Raw genomic sequence first — 18,290 nt, forward strand, 5'->3', positions numbered from 1 at the left:
GTCTAGAATAGGAAAGTTTGATGGCACAGAATTTGCGTATTAGATGATGCAATTTGAAGATTATCTCTATGGGAGGAAATTGCATTTGCCTCTTTTGGGAACAAAACCTAAGGCGATGAAGGCTGATGAATGGGCTCTTCTTGACAGACAGCCGTCAGCAAACCACAAGGTGCATCTGATGAAGAAACTGTTCAATTTGAAGATGGCAGAGAATGCATTAGTAGCACAACATCTGAACGAATTTAACACTATCACAAATCAATTGTCATCTGTAGAAATTGATTTTGATGATGAGATTCGTACTCTGATCGTCTTAGCTTCTTTGCCAAACAGTTGGGAGGCAATGAGGATGGCAGTAAGTAATTTTACAGGAAAAGAAAAGCTCAAGTACAATGATATTCGAGATTTAATTCTGACTGAGAAGATTCGTAGAAGAGATGCAGGTGAAACCTCAGGATCTGGTTCTGCCCTAAACCTTAAGACAAGAAGCAGAGGTAATAATAGAAATTCAAATCGGGGCAGATCAAAATCTATAAATACTAATCGGAACAGAAGTAAATCTAGATCAGGCCAACAAGTACAATGCTGGAATTGTGGAAAAATAAGCCACTTTAGGAACCAATGCAAAAATCCTTAGAAGAAGAATGAAAATGATTTTGCTAATGTTGTAACAGAAGAGGTACAGGATGCATTACTTCTTTTAGTAGACAGTCCACTTGATGATTGGGTTTTGGACTCAGGAGTTTCGTTTCATGCCACTCCACACCGAGAAATCATACAGAATTATGTTATAGGTGATTTTGGTAAGGTGTATTTGGCTGATGGTTCAACCTTAGATGTTGTAGGTATAGGAGACGTCCGGATATTGTTGCCTAATGGATCTGTTTGGTTACTAGAGAAGGTTCGACATATTCCTGACTTGAGGAGGAATCTGATTTCTGTTGGACAACTTGATGATGAAGGGCATGCAATACTATTTGTTGGTGGTACTTGGAAGGTTACAAAGGGAGCTAGAGTATTGGCTCGTAGAAAGAAGACTGGCACTCTCTATATGACCTCAAGTCCAAGAGACACAGTTGTAATTGTTGAAGCAAGTACTGATACAACCCTATGGCACAGCAGACTTGGTCACATGAGTGAGAAAGGGATGAAGATGCTGCTGTCAAAAGGAAAACTACCAGAATTGAAGTCTATTGATTTTGACATGTGTGAAAGTTGCATCTTAGGAAAGCAGAAAAAGGTGAGCTTTTTGAAAACTGGCAGAACACCGAAAGTTGAAAAATTGGAGTTAGTACACACTGATTTATGGGGGCCTTCTCCGGTTGCATCCCTTGGAGGTTCAAGGTACTACATCACTTTCATTGATGACTCAAGTAGAAAGGTATAGGTTTATTTTCTGAAAAATAAATCTGATGTATTTGAAACTTTTAAGAAGTGGAAGGCCATGGTTGAGACAGAAACAGGTTTAAAACTAAAATGTTTAAGGTCCAATAATGGAGGAGAGTACATAGATGGAGGGTTCAGTGAGTATTATGCTGCATAGGGAATTAGGATGAAAAAGATCATTCCTAGGACACCACAGCAGAATGGTGTGGCTGAGCACATGAACAGAACTCTCAATGAGCGTACTAGGAGTATGAGGTTGCATGCTGAACTACCAAAAACTTTCTGGGCTGATGTTGTTAGCACTGTAGCTTACCTGATAAATCAAGGGCCATCAGTTCCCATGGAGTTCAAACTTCCTGAGGAGGTTTAGAGCGGTAAAGAGGTAAAGTTTTCACATTTAAAAGTTTTTAATTGTGTTTCTTATGTTCATATTGATTCTGATGCTCGTAGTAAACTTGATACAAAGTCTAAAATATGTTTTTTCATTGGCTATGGTGATGAGAAATTTGGCTATAGGTTTTGGGATAAACAAAACAGGAAAATCATCAGAAGTAGAAATGTGATATTTAATGAACAGGTTATGTACAAGGACAAGTCAACTATAGTGTCAGGTGTTACAGAGATAGATCAAAAGAAATTTGAGTTTGTCAACTTAGATGGATTGACTGAAAGTACTATTCAGAAAAGGGGTGAAGAAGATAAGGAGAATGTAGATTCACAAGTAGATCAAAGTACACCAGTAGCTGAAGTCCGCAAATCTTCCAGAAACATTAGACCTCCACAGCGTTATTCACCCGCTTTAAATTATCTCCTATTGACTGATGGTGGTGAGCTAGAGTGTTATGATGAAGTCTTGCAAGATGAGAATTCAAGCAAATGGGAGTTAGCCATGAAGGATGAGATGGATTCCTTGTTGGGGAATTAGACATGAGAACTGACTAAATTGCCAGTAGGAAAAAAGGCTTTACACAACAAGTGGGTATATAGAATAAAGAATGAGCATGATGGTAGCAAACGTTACAAGGCCAGATTAGTTGTTAAAGGGTTCCAGTAGAAGGAAGGCATTGATTACACAGAGATATTTTCTCTAGTTGTGAAGATGTTAACAATTAGACTGGTGCTGGAAATGGTGGCTGTAGAAAACTTACATCTTGAGCAGTTAGATGTGAAGACGGCATTCCTTCATAGTGACTTGGAGGAAGACCTTTACATGATTCAGTCAAAAGGGTTCATTGTTCAGGGACAAGAGAATCTAGTCTGCAAATTGAGAAAAAGCTTGTATGGTCTAAAACAAGCTCCTAGACAATGGTACAAGAAATTTGATAGTTTTATGCATAGAATTGGGTTCAAGAGATGTGAAGTGATCACTGTTACTATGTTAAGTTTTTTGACAATTCTTACATCATATTACTATTGTATGTAGATGATATGCTTATTGCAGGGTCTTGCATTGAGGAGATTAATAATCTGAAGAAGCAATTGTCAAAATAGTTTGAAATGAAAGATTTGGGAGTTGCAAAGCAAATCTTTGGTATGAGAATCATTAGAGACAAGACTAATGGTATATTGAAGCTTTCACAGTCAGAGTATGTGAAGAAAGTTCTCAGCAAGTTCAACATGAATGAAGCTAAATCAGTGAGCACACCCTTGGGTAGTCATTTCAAATTAAGCAAAGAACAATCACCGAAGACAGAAGAAGAAAGGGACCATATGAGCAAAGTGCCCTATGCCTCAGCTATTGGCAGCTTGATGTATGCTATGGTGTGTACAAGGCCAAACATTGCACATGCAGTGGGAGTTATAAGCAGATTCATGAGTAGGCCTGTAAAGTAGCATTGGGAGGCAGTCAAGTGGATTCTAAGATATCTGAAGGGTTCATCAGATACATGTCTTTGCTTCACAGGTGCAAGTTTGAAACTGTAGGGTTATGTAGATGCTGATTTTGCTGGCAATATTGATAATAGAAAGAGTACTACAAACCAATAGAAAGAGTACTACTGGGTTTGTATTTACTTTAGGTGGTATAGCTATATCATGGGCTTCAAATCTGCAAAAGATTGTTACTTTGTCTACTACAGAAGCTGAGTACGTTGCAGCAACTGAAGCTGGAAAGGAGATGATTTGGCTACATGGTTTCTTAGATGAATTAGGTAAGAAGCAAGAGATTGGCATTCTACATAGTGACAGTCAGAGTGCAATTTTTCTTGCTAAAACTTCGGCTTTTCATTCAAAGTCGAAACATATACAAACAAAATATCATTTTATCTGGTACCTTGTTGAAGATAAGCTAGTAATACTTGAGAAGATATGTGGATCTAAGAACCCGACAAACATGGTGAATAAGGGTGTCACTATTGAGAAAATGAAGCTGTGTGCAGCTTTAGTTGGCCTTCTAGCTTGAGGACAGGAGGATGAGTTGCAGGGATGAGGGATTGCTTTTGGAGGATAGCGACTGATGTTGGTGATTGAACTAGTCTCCAAGTTGGAGATTTGTTGGGCTTTGCGGAGTCTAATTTATTTTTGGTCCGTTTTGTAGCCCATTGTAATCCTGTGCGCAGGATATAAAAGCCACTTTTGTGATTAGGGTTTGTGAACTGTTGTTGTGTTTTTAGAGAGAGAGAAAAACACTGTAGCCGCACTATGTATTTTTTCCCTAATAATAGTGAAATTCATGCAACTCTGTGGACGAAGGCAAATTGCCGAACCACTTAAATACTGTCTTGTGTGTGTGATTATTTTTCTTTGATGTGTGTTTTCTCTATTTTTTTGTTTCTCACAGGTTGGAATTTAGGTTGAATTCCCAACAGCTCTATGCTTACTGTTTCTCCTTTCTCTCTTTTCTTTTGTCTCTATTGGAGTTTATTTTTTGGGATTTTGGGTCTTTTTGAAATATTTGCAGAGGGTCTTTGGGGTGCTTTTTTGGTTTGGTGATGGAGGAGAAGGGAGGAAATAGGAAAGGAGTAGAGAGGATTTTCTCTCCGCCTGTAGGAATGAAAGAGGGGAGTTTCTGAGAAAATGAAGTATGTCCTCTCTATGAGGTGAGGAATGTGTGTATATAGTACTAAAGGTGAAATTTTGGGAGCGAGGCTAGGGGTGTGTGCTGGCGGATGATGACAAAATCTGTTATTGGGGAATTCTCTAGAATATTGCTACAAGTGGGTTCCATTAGATGCAACTACAACCATTTTTCATCGATCCAACTCCAACCCTTTTGGACACTCGCTCAATTCTAGACCTTAAATTAAAATTACACACACTTAAATAAAAACGTTAGAACAATTAGACAGATTCTTCAAGAGATAAACATCATGGACCATAAAATGTTGAACTTTCGAGCCCAATCAAAAATAGTGACAAGCATATCCTGACATATCGAAATAATTTCCTTAATCGAACTGTGTTTTTAAGCATGTCCAAAATAAACTTTTGCCCAAATTGAGGTTCATCAAAGCAATCCTGAAAACTCTTGTTACTCATTAGAAATGATCAATGCACTTCAAGGGAAAAACAATTGTTAGTTTAAGAAAAAAAAACACATTTTTAATGGTAAGCTCTAATTGATGAATTTCATATTTCCATGATAATTCAAAAAATTCAAACCTGGTTTTTGTCCTTAAATGTTTAAAATAAAGGGAATTTTACAACCATTAATGCAAGACTAAAATAAGACTGTGAGAATATTAATTTAAAACTTGGGTTCCCAACAATATTTAAGGCCGGACAAAATACGGTATCGACATTTACATCTTTAAGAACTCATCTCTTTGGATCTGGAACCCCACTTGGTAACTCTAACCCTAACTCTACCTCTCGTGGTACGCATTCTCAACGGGGTCGTCCCACTTGGGTGAGAAGAGATTTTCAATCTTGAGTCTTTATGTTCTTGTTTTTACATATTGGTTTTACGTCGTTTGTCCTTGTTTGATTTGTTCTTTGTTGTCAATTTTTTTTTTTAATCTTTCAAACTCAAGAGAAATCATGTTCTTTGAATTGATATATGTTTACAATCTTGTTCAAATTAGTTTCTCTTTGTTTATCTCTTGACTATTTGCACTACTATGCTCTATCTTGATCTCTATGTACTTATTGTGATTTGTGTGTAGACTTCTATGGTCTACGTGTTGTGGAAAAAAGACAATGTTCATGATGTTTATATATTTCATGTGACATGTTTATTTTTAACTTTGTCTAATGAGTAAAGTTTCTCATATATGTATACACCACATTTTGTACCCTTTATGACTTGGACCCCTATTCTTCAATGATGTTAGAACTCAAAAGCTTAAGGTTGGTTTAGGACTTGATCAGATTAAAATTGACTTGAGGAAAGTGTTTATGGAAAATATAACTTATTTTTGGAAGCATAAAACCTTTTTTTTGGAAAAGAAGGGCCACAGAAATCCTAGAGTGTATGCATGCATACATGCGTATGCGTACGCGCACTCAAGCTATGCATATGCATGCGTACGCATATACACCCGACCGAAAACTATGTAAGGAAAGCTTTTTCTGCATTAAACTTGGTTTGAAAAAATTCCACATCGTTTGGGAGCCACCCCAAACTCCTATTTTTCGACTATATAAAGTCATAAAAGGTACTTTTTCAAAGGAGGACGAAAAGAGAAAGGGGGGGGGGGGAGGGGGGGGGGGGAGGGGTGGGGAACGCACAAGATTCCCTAGAAAATAGTGAATTAAAGAGGAAGTTTTCCACAAAACATCTTCAAGTCAAGTTTTATTTGATTGAAACCTTTTCTGGTCTTAATTTTCAAGTCTTAAAGTTTACTAAATCATTTTGAACTGGTTGTGAATAGATTGACTGAGGGAAACAGTCAAAATCAAAGCTCTAAAGAGTTCTAGTATTAAGGTAAAGGTTCTATCTTTGACTCTTCACTTTCCTTCGTTTTTGTTGTTTCTATATATGTTTCAATGCTTTATAATGTTTGTTTGGTTTAGTTTTCTATAGTGTCTATTTCTAAAGCATGTTAGGTTGTTAGATTTGCTATTTTTTGAATTTTTTGTTCTGAGTTTCTGGGTTAGGGTATCGGGTGTGTATGCATACTCAAAGTATGCGTACCCATAAGGTTGGGATACGCACGCATGCCCTATGTATACGCACACATACTCTTGTCCAGAAACCCTAATTCAATCATGTTTGCTTTTTCTTTGTTTTATTTATGTGTTTTAGTCTCTGTTTAAACTAGTTTTTATATCCCCAAGTCTCTGTTTCTCTGTTCCTCTGTTCTTGTTTTGTTTTGTTTGTTTTTGATTTCTTTAGTGCTTATTAGGGTTTTGGATTGCATGAATATCATGAACATGCATTCGAATATGACCATGCATTGATGCATAAGTGCTATGATGCGATGAGGTAAGTCATGCATAATTCTATGAACATGCATTTGATTTGGTTGATGGATATGATGTGATTGTTGAACATGATATGCATGGTTAAATCCCATGATCTTGAGGTTTAGATGTTATAACATGCTTTGCTTGGATCTATTTTGTGATGTTTCTACCTTTGATGGTACATGTTTAATGTCATGATGGATGAATGCTAGGCTGAGGGATGATTATTCTATGTTGTTTGCTTTAGATGCATGATAGAGTGTGTGTGTGTGTGAGTTAGAATAACATGTTAAACATGCCTTTAATGAGATTAAGACTTAGAACATAATGAGTGGAAGTTGACCCACGGGATGAGTAAGGTTGGGTGTCTAACACCTTCTCATCCATATACCTAAATTCTGGACACGTGCTTTAGTAAAAATCAATCATTCCACAAAGGGCACTATATTTTTGGTTCCTAGACCTAAACTAGGTAATGACTCCATTTACATCCTCTGCCATGGTCCACCCTAGGCCAAGGTGTACTCTCCCAAAAATTTATCAAACCCATTAGATGCACCGCCGGCGCCACTAGATTTGGTATTTTTCCTTCTAGCTCTCTCTCTCTCTCTCATCTATGTTCTCTAAGGAGTTTAAAGACTCTCTCAGTCTCTTTTTAGAGAGTGAAATTTAAGTAACTAGACTAGATAGGGTTCAATCACTTTGTAGGGTAAATAAAATAACTATAGTAGAAACTAGAATATTTAAATAAAGTTAATTAGTTACTAGATTGCTAATAGTAGGCTAAGCATTAGATTTTGATTGCCTTAATCTAATGGTTGCTGACTTGCTGAATATATAATAAAGTGAATTGAGCATTTGTATTTAATTTAGCATCTTTATATTAAAGAGAGAAAGACCATTATAAGACAGTGTAAAGTTGTGATTTACAACTATGTGTTTTGTTGGCTTTTATTCCATGCTAAATTTGATTATAATTTCATTCAATCTTTTGTACCCTTTATTTATTGTGGAATTTAATTGTAAGGGTTGTGTGATAGAGAGAGAGTGTGTGAAGACTCAAGCAACTGAAGACTGAGGAGCTCTTGCGAGTATCTCGTGACTAAGCATCCCGCGAAGTGAGCCATGTGCTCAGCACATGACTGGAATGCGAAAAGTTAGGACAGATGGCGACAGCTATGTTTCGAGAGTAACTTGTGGGTAAGGCTTTCCCGCGAGACATTCTGTTTTGCCAGGCTGTGCTATCTGATACACACTTTCTATGCCCACACTATATATACCTACATTACCCACAAATGTTGAGGAGACTTCTGAGAGAAAACCCTAGCCAAACACCTTGAGAGTTAGAGATTGTTATACTCACATTTCTTTACACATTTGCTTATGAAATTTTCTCAACTCCTACCTCTCTATTTCCATACCATTGAGAGGTTGATAGCTCAAACACTTATCATACCCTTTCAAAGTGTCAAATGAGATTTTGGTGCTGCTGGAAAGTATTGGAAGAAGCCAAAGATGGTAGATGCAACATGGAGCTTGTTGCGGGATCTGGAGAGCCAGGCAAGACACGGTTCCGAGAAGTCTTGTTGAAGTAGGAGCTTGGAGGGCTTAGGTACATCGGGTAGATTAGGCTTGGAGGGTCTCTTGCTAACCCATGTATCCCAACTGATTGTCTAGCGAATCAATTACCGCTTGAAAGGCAACAGAGATGTTTTTCGCCGAGTTCTTCGGTTTCCTCTTTGATAACACATCGGCGTGTTATCTTCTGTTTGTATCTTTCTTTCCTACTCTTTTACATTCCATTTTATTGTTGTGTTGCTATGATTACACATTAGAGTAGCTTGTTTGTTTATTCGCTCACATTTACACTATTTTGCACTTAGTATTAAGTTAGTGTAAAATCTATCAAGCCATAACTTTAATTTGAATATCTAAACAGCTCTTATGTTTTCGACACATTTTCGAGTTTTCAGACAGAAATATTCAAGTTTATTTTATTTTATTTTTGAGGAACGAAATATTCAAGTTAGTAATAATAATTAATCTTAACAACAATCTTAATAAAAGCAACAATTGACTTTTAATTTTTTTATTATCTTGTACTCCTTTTTACCTAACAACCATAATTAATCTGAGCAACAATAAATTTATTTTTTTTTTTTTTTGTTCATTTATAGTTTGTTAATAATAAATGGATATTATATCAAAAAATAATAATAAATGGATATTATTTCTGATTTTCATGAATTTATTTTATTCAAACTTAGGTCCTGCTTCAATGGAAATCCTGGCTTCATCCTTAGTTGAGATCCTCTATTTATAGAGTGATTTACCAAAAAAAAAAAAAAACTTAATCTATCTAACTACTCATATAACAACTCACAACCTTGATTATGCGAAAAGTTGCAGAAAGCTAAAGTTTTTAAACAAATAACTCGATTGACCTGAAACGAAAGGTGATAGATCAGTTCCAAAACGTTATAATGTCGTTTTATATTTGGGATCAACATCAGCTAAGCCTTGACGATGTGTCGCTAGCTGATAAGGCTTGAACAGGACCACCAACCTTCACTACAAAAAACATGGCCTGTTTCAACTTTCAACCCATTTTTTTCAAAGGTTCACTAAAAATGGTTGAAACAAACGCTAAAAACTGGAACGCTAATTAAAATCTGATTAATCTTGTTACAGTAGTCATTAAAACCCTTGAAATAAACTAAAAAACTAAAATCCCGTTAATTGCTGCCTCTAAATTTTTACATTTTTCAATGAAATTCTAACACAACCCTTAATAAAAGATATCCAAATGTTTCACTTCAACACTCAAAATAAAAGTCTCTTTCTCACAAACTCAGAATTTAGAAAACCAATTTTCGAATAAAGTCTTTTCTCACTCTCTCAGAAAACCCATTTTCATTTTATTCACTAAATAAGAACTCCTAGAAAATTCTCTCTCTCTCTCTCTCTCTCAATTGGAGCTCCTCTCATCTCCGACGATAGGTTGAGGCGCGGTGGTTGGCAATCCTATCTCCGACGACGACTTGCCGTTGATAGTCAGAGCTTTCTCCTCCGCCCTTTTGTCCGATTACAGGTCTCTCTCTCTCTCTCTCTCTGTTTGTTTCCCGAGAAAAAAAATTTTGAATTTGGAAATTACCTAGTAGAACTTTGCAAAGAATTTTTTGGTATTCTCTCTTTGCTCGACGGTGTTGCCGTCGCTGGCCTCGTCGGGATCTTACGCCAGCTCGGCGATCTTGCTGAGTATGATTTGTCAATTAATTTCACTCTCTTTATTTGTGTTTTATACTTCACTAATCTCTATTAGCTTGCTTGATTGCTTGCTTTAATCAATATAGTTTTTGATCAATTAGTTACGCTCTGTGCTTTTCTCCACTTGGAAGTTTATGGATTGTTCAAAATCAAAGGACAATTGACTTGGAAGCTTTAGTAGTTAGAGAAATTGTTTTCGATTTATGGCTTTTGGATCCTCCAATAAACTAGACATTACTGCACGAACTGTAATTAAAGAAACATTTTAGTGTGATTCTGAAAATTTTTCACTCCCTTAATTGGCTGCTATGTCAATGCCCTAAATCAAAAGTTCAAAAAAAAAAAAAAAAAAAAATTCATGTTTTTGTAGTGGTTGTTAGAAATTTTTCAAATATATATATATATATATATATATATTTTTTTTTTTCTTTTCTCTCTAATTGGTTGCAGTCTAGAAGCTTCTGGATTGTTCTTGGAAGGAATGAGGGAAAGCACTAGATAATGGATGATAAAGGATTTTCCATTTAGGTTTTTTCATTAACTTTCAAGAACTTAGTGTTATTGAGTTACAATTAATCTAAAGCTAATCTGCTTGGAATCCTTATATTGATGGAGAAGTATAAGTAGTTAGGGATTTTTTTTTTAAATAAATTTTTTTATCTTTAGATCCTCCAATAAACTAGAGCATTGACTTTGATTGACGAAAAAATTGTAGGTTAATTCTGAAAATTTTGAATGATTGGTGGATTTTGTGTTGCTGCTTACATGCAATGAATCTAGATTACTAGTGCATGTAAGTGTTTGTTGTAAGAGCTGAATGAGGAAACTTTGGGAGTACCCTTTTAGTGAAAGGCAATCTAAGTTCATTGAATTTGCGATTTGGCTTTGGATACCTTGGAAATGGAATTACATACCAGTCCTTTGGAATTTGAGGTATGGGTTGGATGTAAGAGGTTTGAACAAATTATATTGAAGAAATGCTTAAAAAAGAGTTGGTAAGTGCTAATGGTATAGTATTTCAATAATATCAATTTAAGTATGGGTTGGATCTATGAGGTTTTTTTTGTGATTTTGTGTTTGTTAATTTTAGGTTTCCTGTGGAAACGAGCATTGGTTTATCAATAGTATCAATTTAATTTTTACTTGGTTTGGGTCATTGCAATTCAATGCTCTGTTCAGCTTCTTTACATTGCAGAGATTTTTTACACTCATTTTGTCTATAAAACTTACTAGAGCTTATGAAGTTTATAAACTCATTTTCAAGTTATGTAGCTTGGAATTGGCAATCTATTTTTCCCTTATGTAGCTTCATTTTCAAGTACATTGTGGCCCTCAACTGTCAGACGTATATCTCTGTCTTGGGTTAACATAAATTAATTAAGACTCTTATTATTAGAAACTAGCTTTCCTTTTAGCCTTTTGGGTAAATTTTAGAGTACGTTCAGGCTAAGCTACTCATGTTAACTGCCATATTTCTTTCTTCCAAATGTTTTACTAAGCAGCTTAAATTGTTAGCCATTCTGCAGACTCATTTCAGCTCTCAAATGTTTTTGCTTGGCACCAAAAAACAAAAAATCCTAATTTTTTTGAAACTAAGATATCTGTATTCTATTATTGAATCAGAGAGTAAAGAACCAGAAGTGAAGATGCAAAGCCTCACAATACTATGCCCGGGGCAACCAGATCTCATTTTGCCAATTCCATTTGGTAACAATTCTAAAAGGTATAGAAGCAAAGTTTTTTATTAATTACCATTTCATATCATTTAACACTAAAACTTTTGCATCCATTCTCTTACATATGTTAGTCATGAAATTCATTTACAGTGGATAATTCAAAGAGAATGTTGGGAACTTTTAGTCCTCAGCAGGAGCCTTATACGAGTGAAATGGAAGAAACCACCCCTTCTGGCATGTTTGCAAGAGGCACTTATTCTGCAAGAACCAAGGTAATTAAAGTAAACAAACTAATTTCAGAATTAAAAATTAAGAACAAATAAAAAAAAAAATACTCTGCATTAATTTAGCTCTGTTGATTTTGTCTCAGTTTGTCGATGATGATGGAAAATGCTATTTGGACATGTGTTACTACTTCGAAATTCAAAAGAATTGGCCAAAACCCTCTTAAGGTCTTATATGATATTTTACTGGCATTGGCTTGGTAGTGCTTCAAGTGATCACTTTAGTTTAGAGTGATTTTCTTCGTCCGGTATGTTGTATCTTGTACAAATGGCAAATGGGGCATCCATGTCTTAATGGATCATTTGATCACATGAATATTGATGCTACCAGGTACCATCCCTTTCTTTCTTAATAAGTTAATATATTTATATACCAAGATACTTATCCCCTGTCCCACATATATACTGCACCTTTAAATAGTGGTACCTTCTATTGAAATAAATATTTGGTTGATGTAGGTAATGATCTAGTCTATTTAATAAACTATTGTCAAGAAATTTTAAAGTTGAAATTTGATTGCAGTGTCCAAAATTTGGAAATTATTGAGCCATTTCATTCAAACCTCATTTGGAAGCTGTGTTAATGCAATTGCATTGTTTTTCTTCTAGGTTTTGAAGAAAGACATGGATGTATATCAGCTCCAGTGGTATGGTTATTGTCTGTTTAGGGCCCTTGCATGTTTGCATAAGCAGGTAAGATACTCCTACAATTGTACATTTAGAGAAGTCTCAAAAAATGCCTAGTTGTAAAGGTCTTTATTTTGTAATTGCATTGAGTGGTTCACAGAGATGTTAAGCCTGGGAAATTCATCTTCTCTTGGAAGCTAAATAAAGGCTATCTCATTGATTTCAATCTTGCCATGGTTGAGTTGCTTATCCTGCTAGTGCTGCCATACTAATGTGAATTTTTAAAGCAATCATTTCACTGAATTAAAAGCTAAAATATCAAAATAGCTGATGGTGTTTCTGTCTTCATTTTTCTTTTTCACAGGATTTGCAAAGCAAGTACACTATTGCAAGTAAGCTCTGCCATTTTAATCCTTATAAGTTGTCCTAAATGAATCTTTGTCCACTGTATGAGTAATTTCTCTTGTTGGCTACTTAGTTATGTTCTTGAGTTCCACTGTATGAGTCAGCTTATATCTTCTTAAATGACTATATTTTATTGCTGGTTTGTTCCTTGGTTAACTGTGTTGTTAGTTATACTCAATTATCATAAATATTTAGTTTCTTCAAAATTTCTCTCCTTAATTGGCCAATTCATGCATCTGTGCAGGTAAATCAAAAGCTAGTCATAATGTTTCTATTAATCAAGTCATAATGGTTGAGGGCAAAGCTTGGTCTAGAACAGCAATTCTGAACAGGCCTTTGGTTCTCAATTGTCTTAGTACTGCAATAGTGTGTGTCTTTTACTAGATATTCTTTGTTACTTTGTGTGCGTGCTTGTGTTTTTGGCTATTGGGTTGGCACCCAATTTGTAAAGATTGGCTCAGTTGAAAGATTTGTTTTTTGGGTCTTTGTTTTTATGATGTTTGGTTGAGAATCATTATGTTTAATTGGGTTTACTCCAATTGTGTAATATCCCGTATCTATGTTGTTATATACCCTTCATTTGGTTCAATTGAAAACATTACTTGGGTTATTGTTTTTATGGTGTTTAAATTGACAACAATTATCACGCATAGTTATATGGCTTGAGTTTGCTCCGAGTAAACCTAGAGACACAACCAAATTCACAACTGGTTGAGGTGGCAAATTATGATTCGTACATTACAACTTGCAAACTCAATTGTTGTGAACAAAGTTGTGGACTTTATTATGCAAGTAGACTTATTGTTTCTCTCTACTCTCTAGTGTTAATTTGTAGTATTTTTTTTTTTTTTGTGTATATATATATATATATTTTGTGCATGATTATGGTTTTTTTTTTTTTAAAACAAAATAAAATCTTATTTTGAGGGTCAAGAGACCCCTTAAATAACCTTTTTTTTTATCAAGGGTTGTAAATGTAAAACTTTTAAACCTTGGTACAAGGTTGTTTAAGGGTCTCTTGACTCTCAAAATAAGATAGAGCACTTGTTTTGAGGGCCACGAAGGCCTTCAAAATTTCATTTTCGACGGTACAAGTTTCGAAGGTTATCAAGGGTCAATTGGACTCGGGTTTTTTAATACCTTTTTCAAGGGTTTTGACCCTTGAAAAAAGTTAGATTTGTTGTAGTGCTTCTCTTCACTCTATGACCAAAAAAAAAAAACTCTCTCTTCACTCTACTGTTTATGAAACAAGTTGCCAAGAATGAACCTTGTCCAGTAGAAAACCACGCAATGGTTGGATCTGTTATTGGGAGGTCTAAGTTGCAAGAACAGTAGTGCAAATATTTTTTCTTAGGTTTTTTTTTGTTCTGCTTTTTACTCCATCAATCACAACTTCTCATATATTCTTTGACTTTCTTTAAAAAATAATTAAATGGCATATCATGATCGGTGGAATACAAAAACTACAACAAAGGATTTGTATTCGCAAGAAGATTCCCTAAATTGCCTCCAAGATACATATATCAAGTTTCGGTTTAAATTGAGTTCCAGAAATGAGTTCAATAAATGGGTTTGGATCTAAATTTTTATCCGTATAATTTTTAAATAATGAAGAGGCTATCATGATACCAAAAAAAAAAAACCTTTATTATTCCATTAGACACATAAACAATATAACTAATTATGGAAGTAAATGGAGGGACCAATAGTACTCTTTTTTTAAAAAAATAAAAATAAAAATTTAGGGACCTTTTTTTTTTTTTTTTTGAGGAACCAATTTTAGGAACTAAAGCTCTCATTTGAAATTTCAGGGACTAAAACAATCAACGAGTAAATTTCAGAGACTAATAGTGTATATCAATAATAAATAAATTACTTAGTTGCTTTTTTGTTGTGTGTTAACATGTCAAAATTTGCAGTATTTTTAATATCACTTTTTTTTTTAAAGTAAAATTTCAATCAAATATAATTTAATACATTTTCTTTCAAAATTAAAATGTACTACTAGTTAGCAACAAGTGCAATGCATGGAAAAGTTTAATATGTATGATTTTATTTGAAAAATATTATAATAATTATAAATTAAATATAAAATTTAATTGTGGGGGAGTTTTTTTTGCTCTAAGGAAACTCATGAGTACTCCTTAGGCAATTTTTGCTCTTTGTCCCACATTGGAAGGGTTTCCTTCCTCCTAGCACTTTATAAGGCATGAACCAATGGCATTAGAGTACCACCAAACTACTAGTTTGGTGGTACTCTAATGCCATTGGTTCATGCCTTATAAAGTGCTAGGAGGAAGGAAACCCTTCCAATGTGGGACAAAGAGCAAAATTGCTTGGTACTCTAATTGCAATTGCCTAAGGAGTACTCATGAGTTTCCTTAGAGCAAAAAAACTCCCCACATTAATAATTATGATAGTTTTTAATATGTATTTATTATGAATTTTCTTTTATAGATATTTTAATATTTTTTAATATATATGATTATGGTAATTATTAACAGTATTTATTACCAAACTAGTAGTACTCTAATGCCATTGGTTCATGCCTTATAAAATGCTAGGAGGAAGGAAACCCTTCCAATGTGGGACAAAGTGCAAAAATTACCTAAGGAGTACTCATGAGTTTCCTTAGAGCAAAAATAAAACTCCTTCACAATAAAAGGAAACCAAACCAGTGGTACTCTAATTGCAATTGCCTAAGGAGTACTCATGAGTTTCCTTAGAGCAAAAAAAACTCCCCCACATTAATAATTATGATAGTTTTTAATAGGTATTTATTATGATTTTTCTTTTCTAAATATTTTAATATTTTTTAATATATATGATTATGGTAATTATTAACAGTATTTATTATAATTTTCAAGATTATAAAAACTATTGATTATGTTAATTAAAGAAAAGGACATGTCAAGATTCTAATTGAAATTTTAAATATAAAATAAAATTTAATCTCAATTAAAAAGTATATATCATAATTTTTTTGGATATATATATATATATATATATTAATTATAGATTATAGATAAGTAAATATCATTCCTTAATTAAAACTAAAATAAAGTCAGTGAAAAAGTCCCATTAAAATTTAAATTATTTTCATTGAATATTCAAATAAATGTTAAGCTTGGAAATTTATTAATACTATCTTCATTGAATTCCCATTGAAAATCATATAAAATGTAGATTTTGAGAGCAACCCAATACCTTCTTGAAACATTGGAAAAATGAATCAAAGAACAATATCTCATCTATCTTCTTTTTGGCTTGTGCTTGTGTTAGCCTTCGGCTTAAGCAGTGCATTTACGGTGATACCCAAACCATTTAGAAATAACTATGTACGAATTGTCAACAACCTTAACAACAAATTGCTTTACTACCATTGTCAATCTAGAGATACTGATTTCCACCTAAAGAATCTTCAGCCCAACACATATTGGGAATTCTCTTTTCACCAAAATGTTATAGGCACAACGCTCTTCTATTGCAAGTTTTGGCAAGATAAGTTCCATGCTGCTTTTGATGTATTTACATCAAATGAGAAATTCCAAAAGGAATGCGGCGGAGATCATTGTATATGGATAGCACAAGAGGATGGACTATACTTATATGAATTAAAAAAGCAGACATCTGTGAAGATGCATGATTGGGAAATAAATATGAACGTGACGAATCATGTATGAGGGAAAATGTTGTTCTCTATGTGAACTTAAAGCCATGCTTAATTTCTCTCCATAAGTAATTAATAAATGAAGAGAAATAAACTTCTTTCCTAATCATACAGTTTCTGTTATTTTCTTAATCTCTTTTCACATGTCCAATTTTGAAACTCGTGCTAGTTTTTATTTAAGGATTGTTTGTGTTTTATTGCAAATTATTTATATAGATGATTGTCTTTTTTTTTTTTTTTTTTTTGAGAAAGTATATAGATGATGGTTGATACTGTATTTTGTCTTACGTACCTTGATTTGTTTGCCAAAATGCCAATTTAAGCTTTAAAAAGCTAGAAATTGCATTTTTAATATTAAAAAAAGAGAAAATACTTGAAATAATTTAATTTGTACCAATCAAACGTTAGATAAATCATTTTTATGGTCCAAGAGCTTAGAATACAAAATTACCATATTTTACTTAGTCTAACCAAGACTAACCAACTTAAACAGGGCTTAGTCAAGATTTGACTAAAAGTCCAATTATCCGTATAAATTTGTGCTCTTCTTAAAATCAAGAATTTCCCATTAAATTGACAGTTCATGGGCAAGATTGGAGTTGAAACAAATAACATATCACAAACATTAGATCTTTGAAAAAAAGCATTAGTCATTTTGGTGACGTTTGATTATAGTTTATTTTCTATTAGATTATAATTATACGACCACCAATTGGCTCAAGTGAATAATTGTTGAAAATTTCTCATGATGAACTTCAATTTCTCATGATGAACTTCCATTTGAAATATGGTACTATATATATATATATATATATTTTGCATTATAACTTATAAGAGCATCTCCAATGGTATAGCTAAAGGCAAAATATTCTCTATAATAGAGAATGAGACCAAAAAAAGGGTCTCCAATAGATTCTCTAAACTCTAAATTTTTTTTGGCTCATGAATAGTAGCTCATCAAATCTAATGGGCTACTATTCATTCTTCAAATGTTTTTTTTTATTATAATAATCAGGTGTTGAATAAAAAATGTTAGAAGATGTATAGTTGTTAAAAAAAGAATAAATAATGAATGAAGAAATAATATTTAAATGAGATAGATAATATAATAGGGAATCTGTTGGAAAGTGTATTTGAAAAAGTGGGTAGATAAAAAGTAAAAGTCACTGTTTATTCTCTAAACAACAAAAAAATTTGATGAATTTGCTGGAGATGCTCTAAGTACAATAAACACATATTTTTATAAAACTTTTTAAATCACAATTTCTATTTTATTTTGAATACTAGTACTTAAACACTGCTACAAAAAAGTCTTAAAACTCTAAACAAGCTAGAGCCTAGAATTCATTGAAAACTTTAATATATATATATATATATCACTTTTCATCGAAATTTAAGATAGCGGTATGTAAAGTGATGTGCATTGTACAATGTACTGTAAAGTAGTGTGAAAGCCCAGTCCTTTTGGTTGTTTGAATGGCAAAGGTAATACTAAGAGCATTAGCATTGGAGAATGCCAATACCAAATCTAAAGACATTTTGGCATTTTAAGCCTCAAAACCATTTGCATCAGAGAATGGTAAGTCCAAATATTGCAAATTTTTTTGCAATAGTGCTACAATACAATTC

General features: G+C 33.7%; 1 protein-coding gene across 4 annotated transcripts; it reads left to right on the top strand.

The window, feature by feature from the left end:
• Positions 1-9,267: 9,267 nt before the first annotated feature.
• LOC112008455 (uncharacterized) lies at positions 9,268-13,608 on the top strand. 4 transcript variants are annotated; one of them, XM_024040785.2, is made up of 6 exons: positions 9,268-9,990; positions 11,623-11,722; positions 11,826-11,947; positions 12,569-12,652; positions 12,951-12,978; positions 13,236-13,608. In XM_024040785.2, the coding sequence occupies exons 3-6, from the start codon at positions 11,843-11,845 to the stop codon at positions 13,373-13,375; spliced, it is 357 nt and encodes a 118-aa protein (XP_023896553.1). In that variant the 5' UTR covers positions 9,268-9,990; positions 11,623-11,722; positions 11,826-11,842; the 3' UTR covers positions 13,376-13,608. The 4 variants fall into 4 exon arrangements, 2 of the variants coding, with proteins under 2 accessions (XP_023896553.1, XP_023896552.1); XM_024040784.2 differs by having other exon boundaries at positions 9,269-9,823; XR_010624433.1 differs by lacking the exon at positions 12,951-12,978 and adding an exon at positions 12,046-12,207 and having other exon boundaries at positions 9,270-9,823.
• Positions 13,609-18,290: the final 4,682 nt, after the last annotated feature.

Source organism: Quercus suber, unplaced genomic scaffold (assembly GCF_002906115.3).
Source record: "Quercus suber isolate HL8 unplaced genomic scaffold, Cork oak 2.0 scaffold_443, whole genome shotgun sequence".
Classification (NCBI taxonomy): Eukaryota; Viridiplantae; Streptophyta; class Magnoliopsida; order Fagales; family Fagaceae; genus Quercus; species Quercus suber.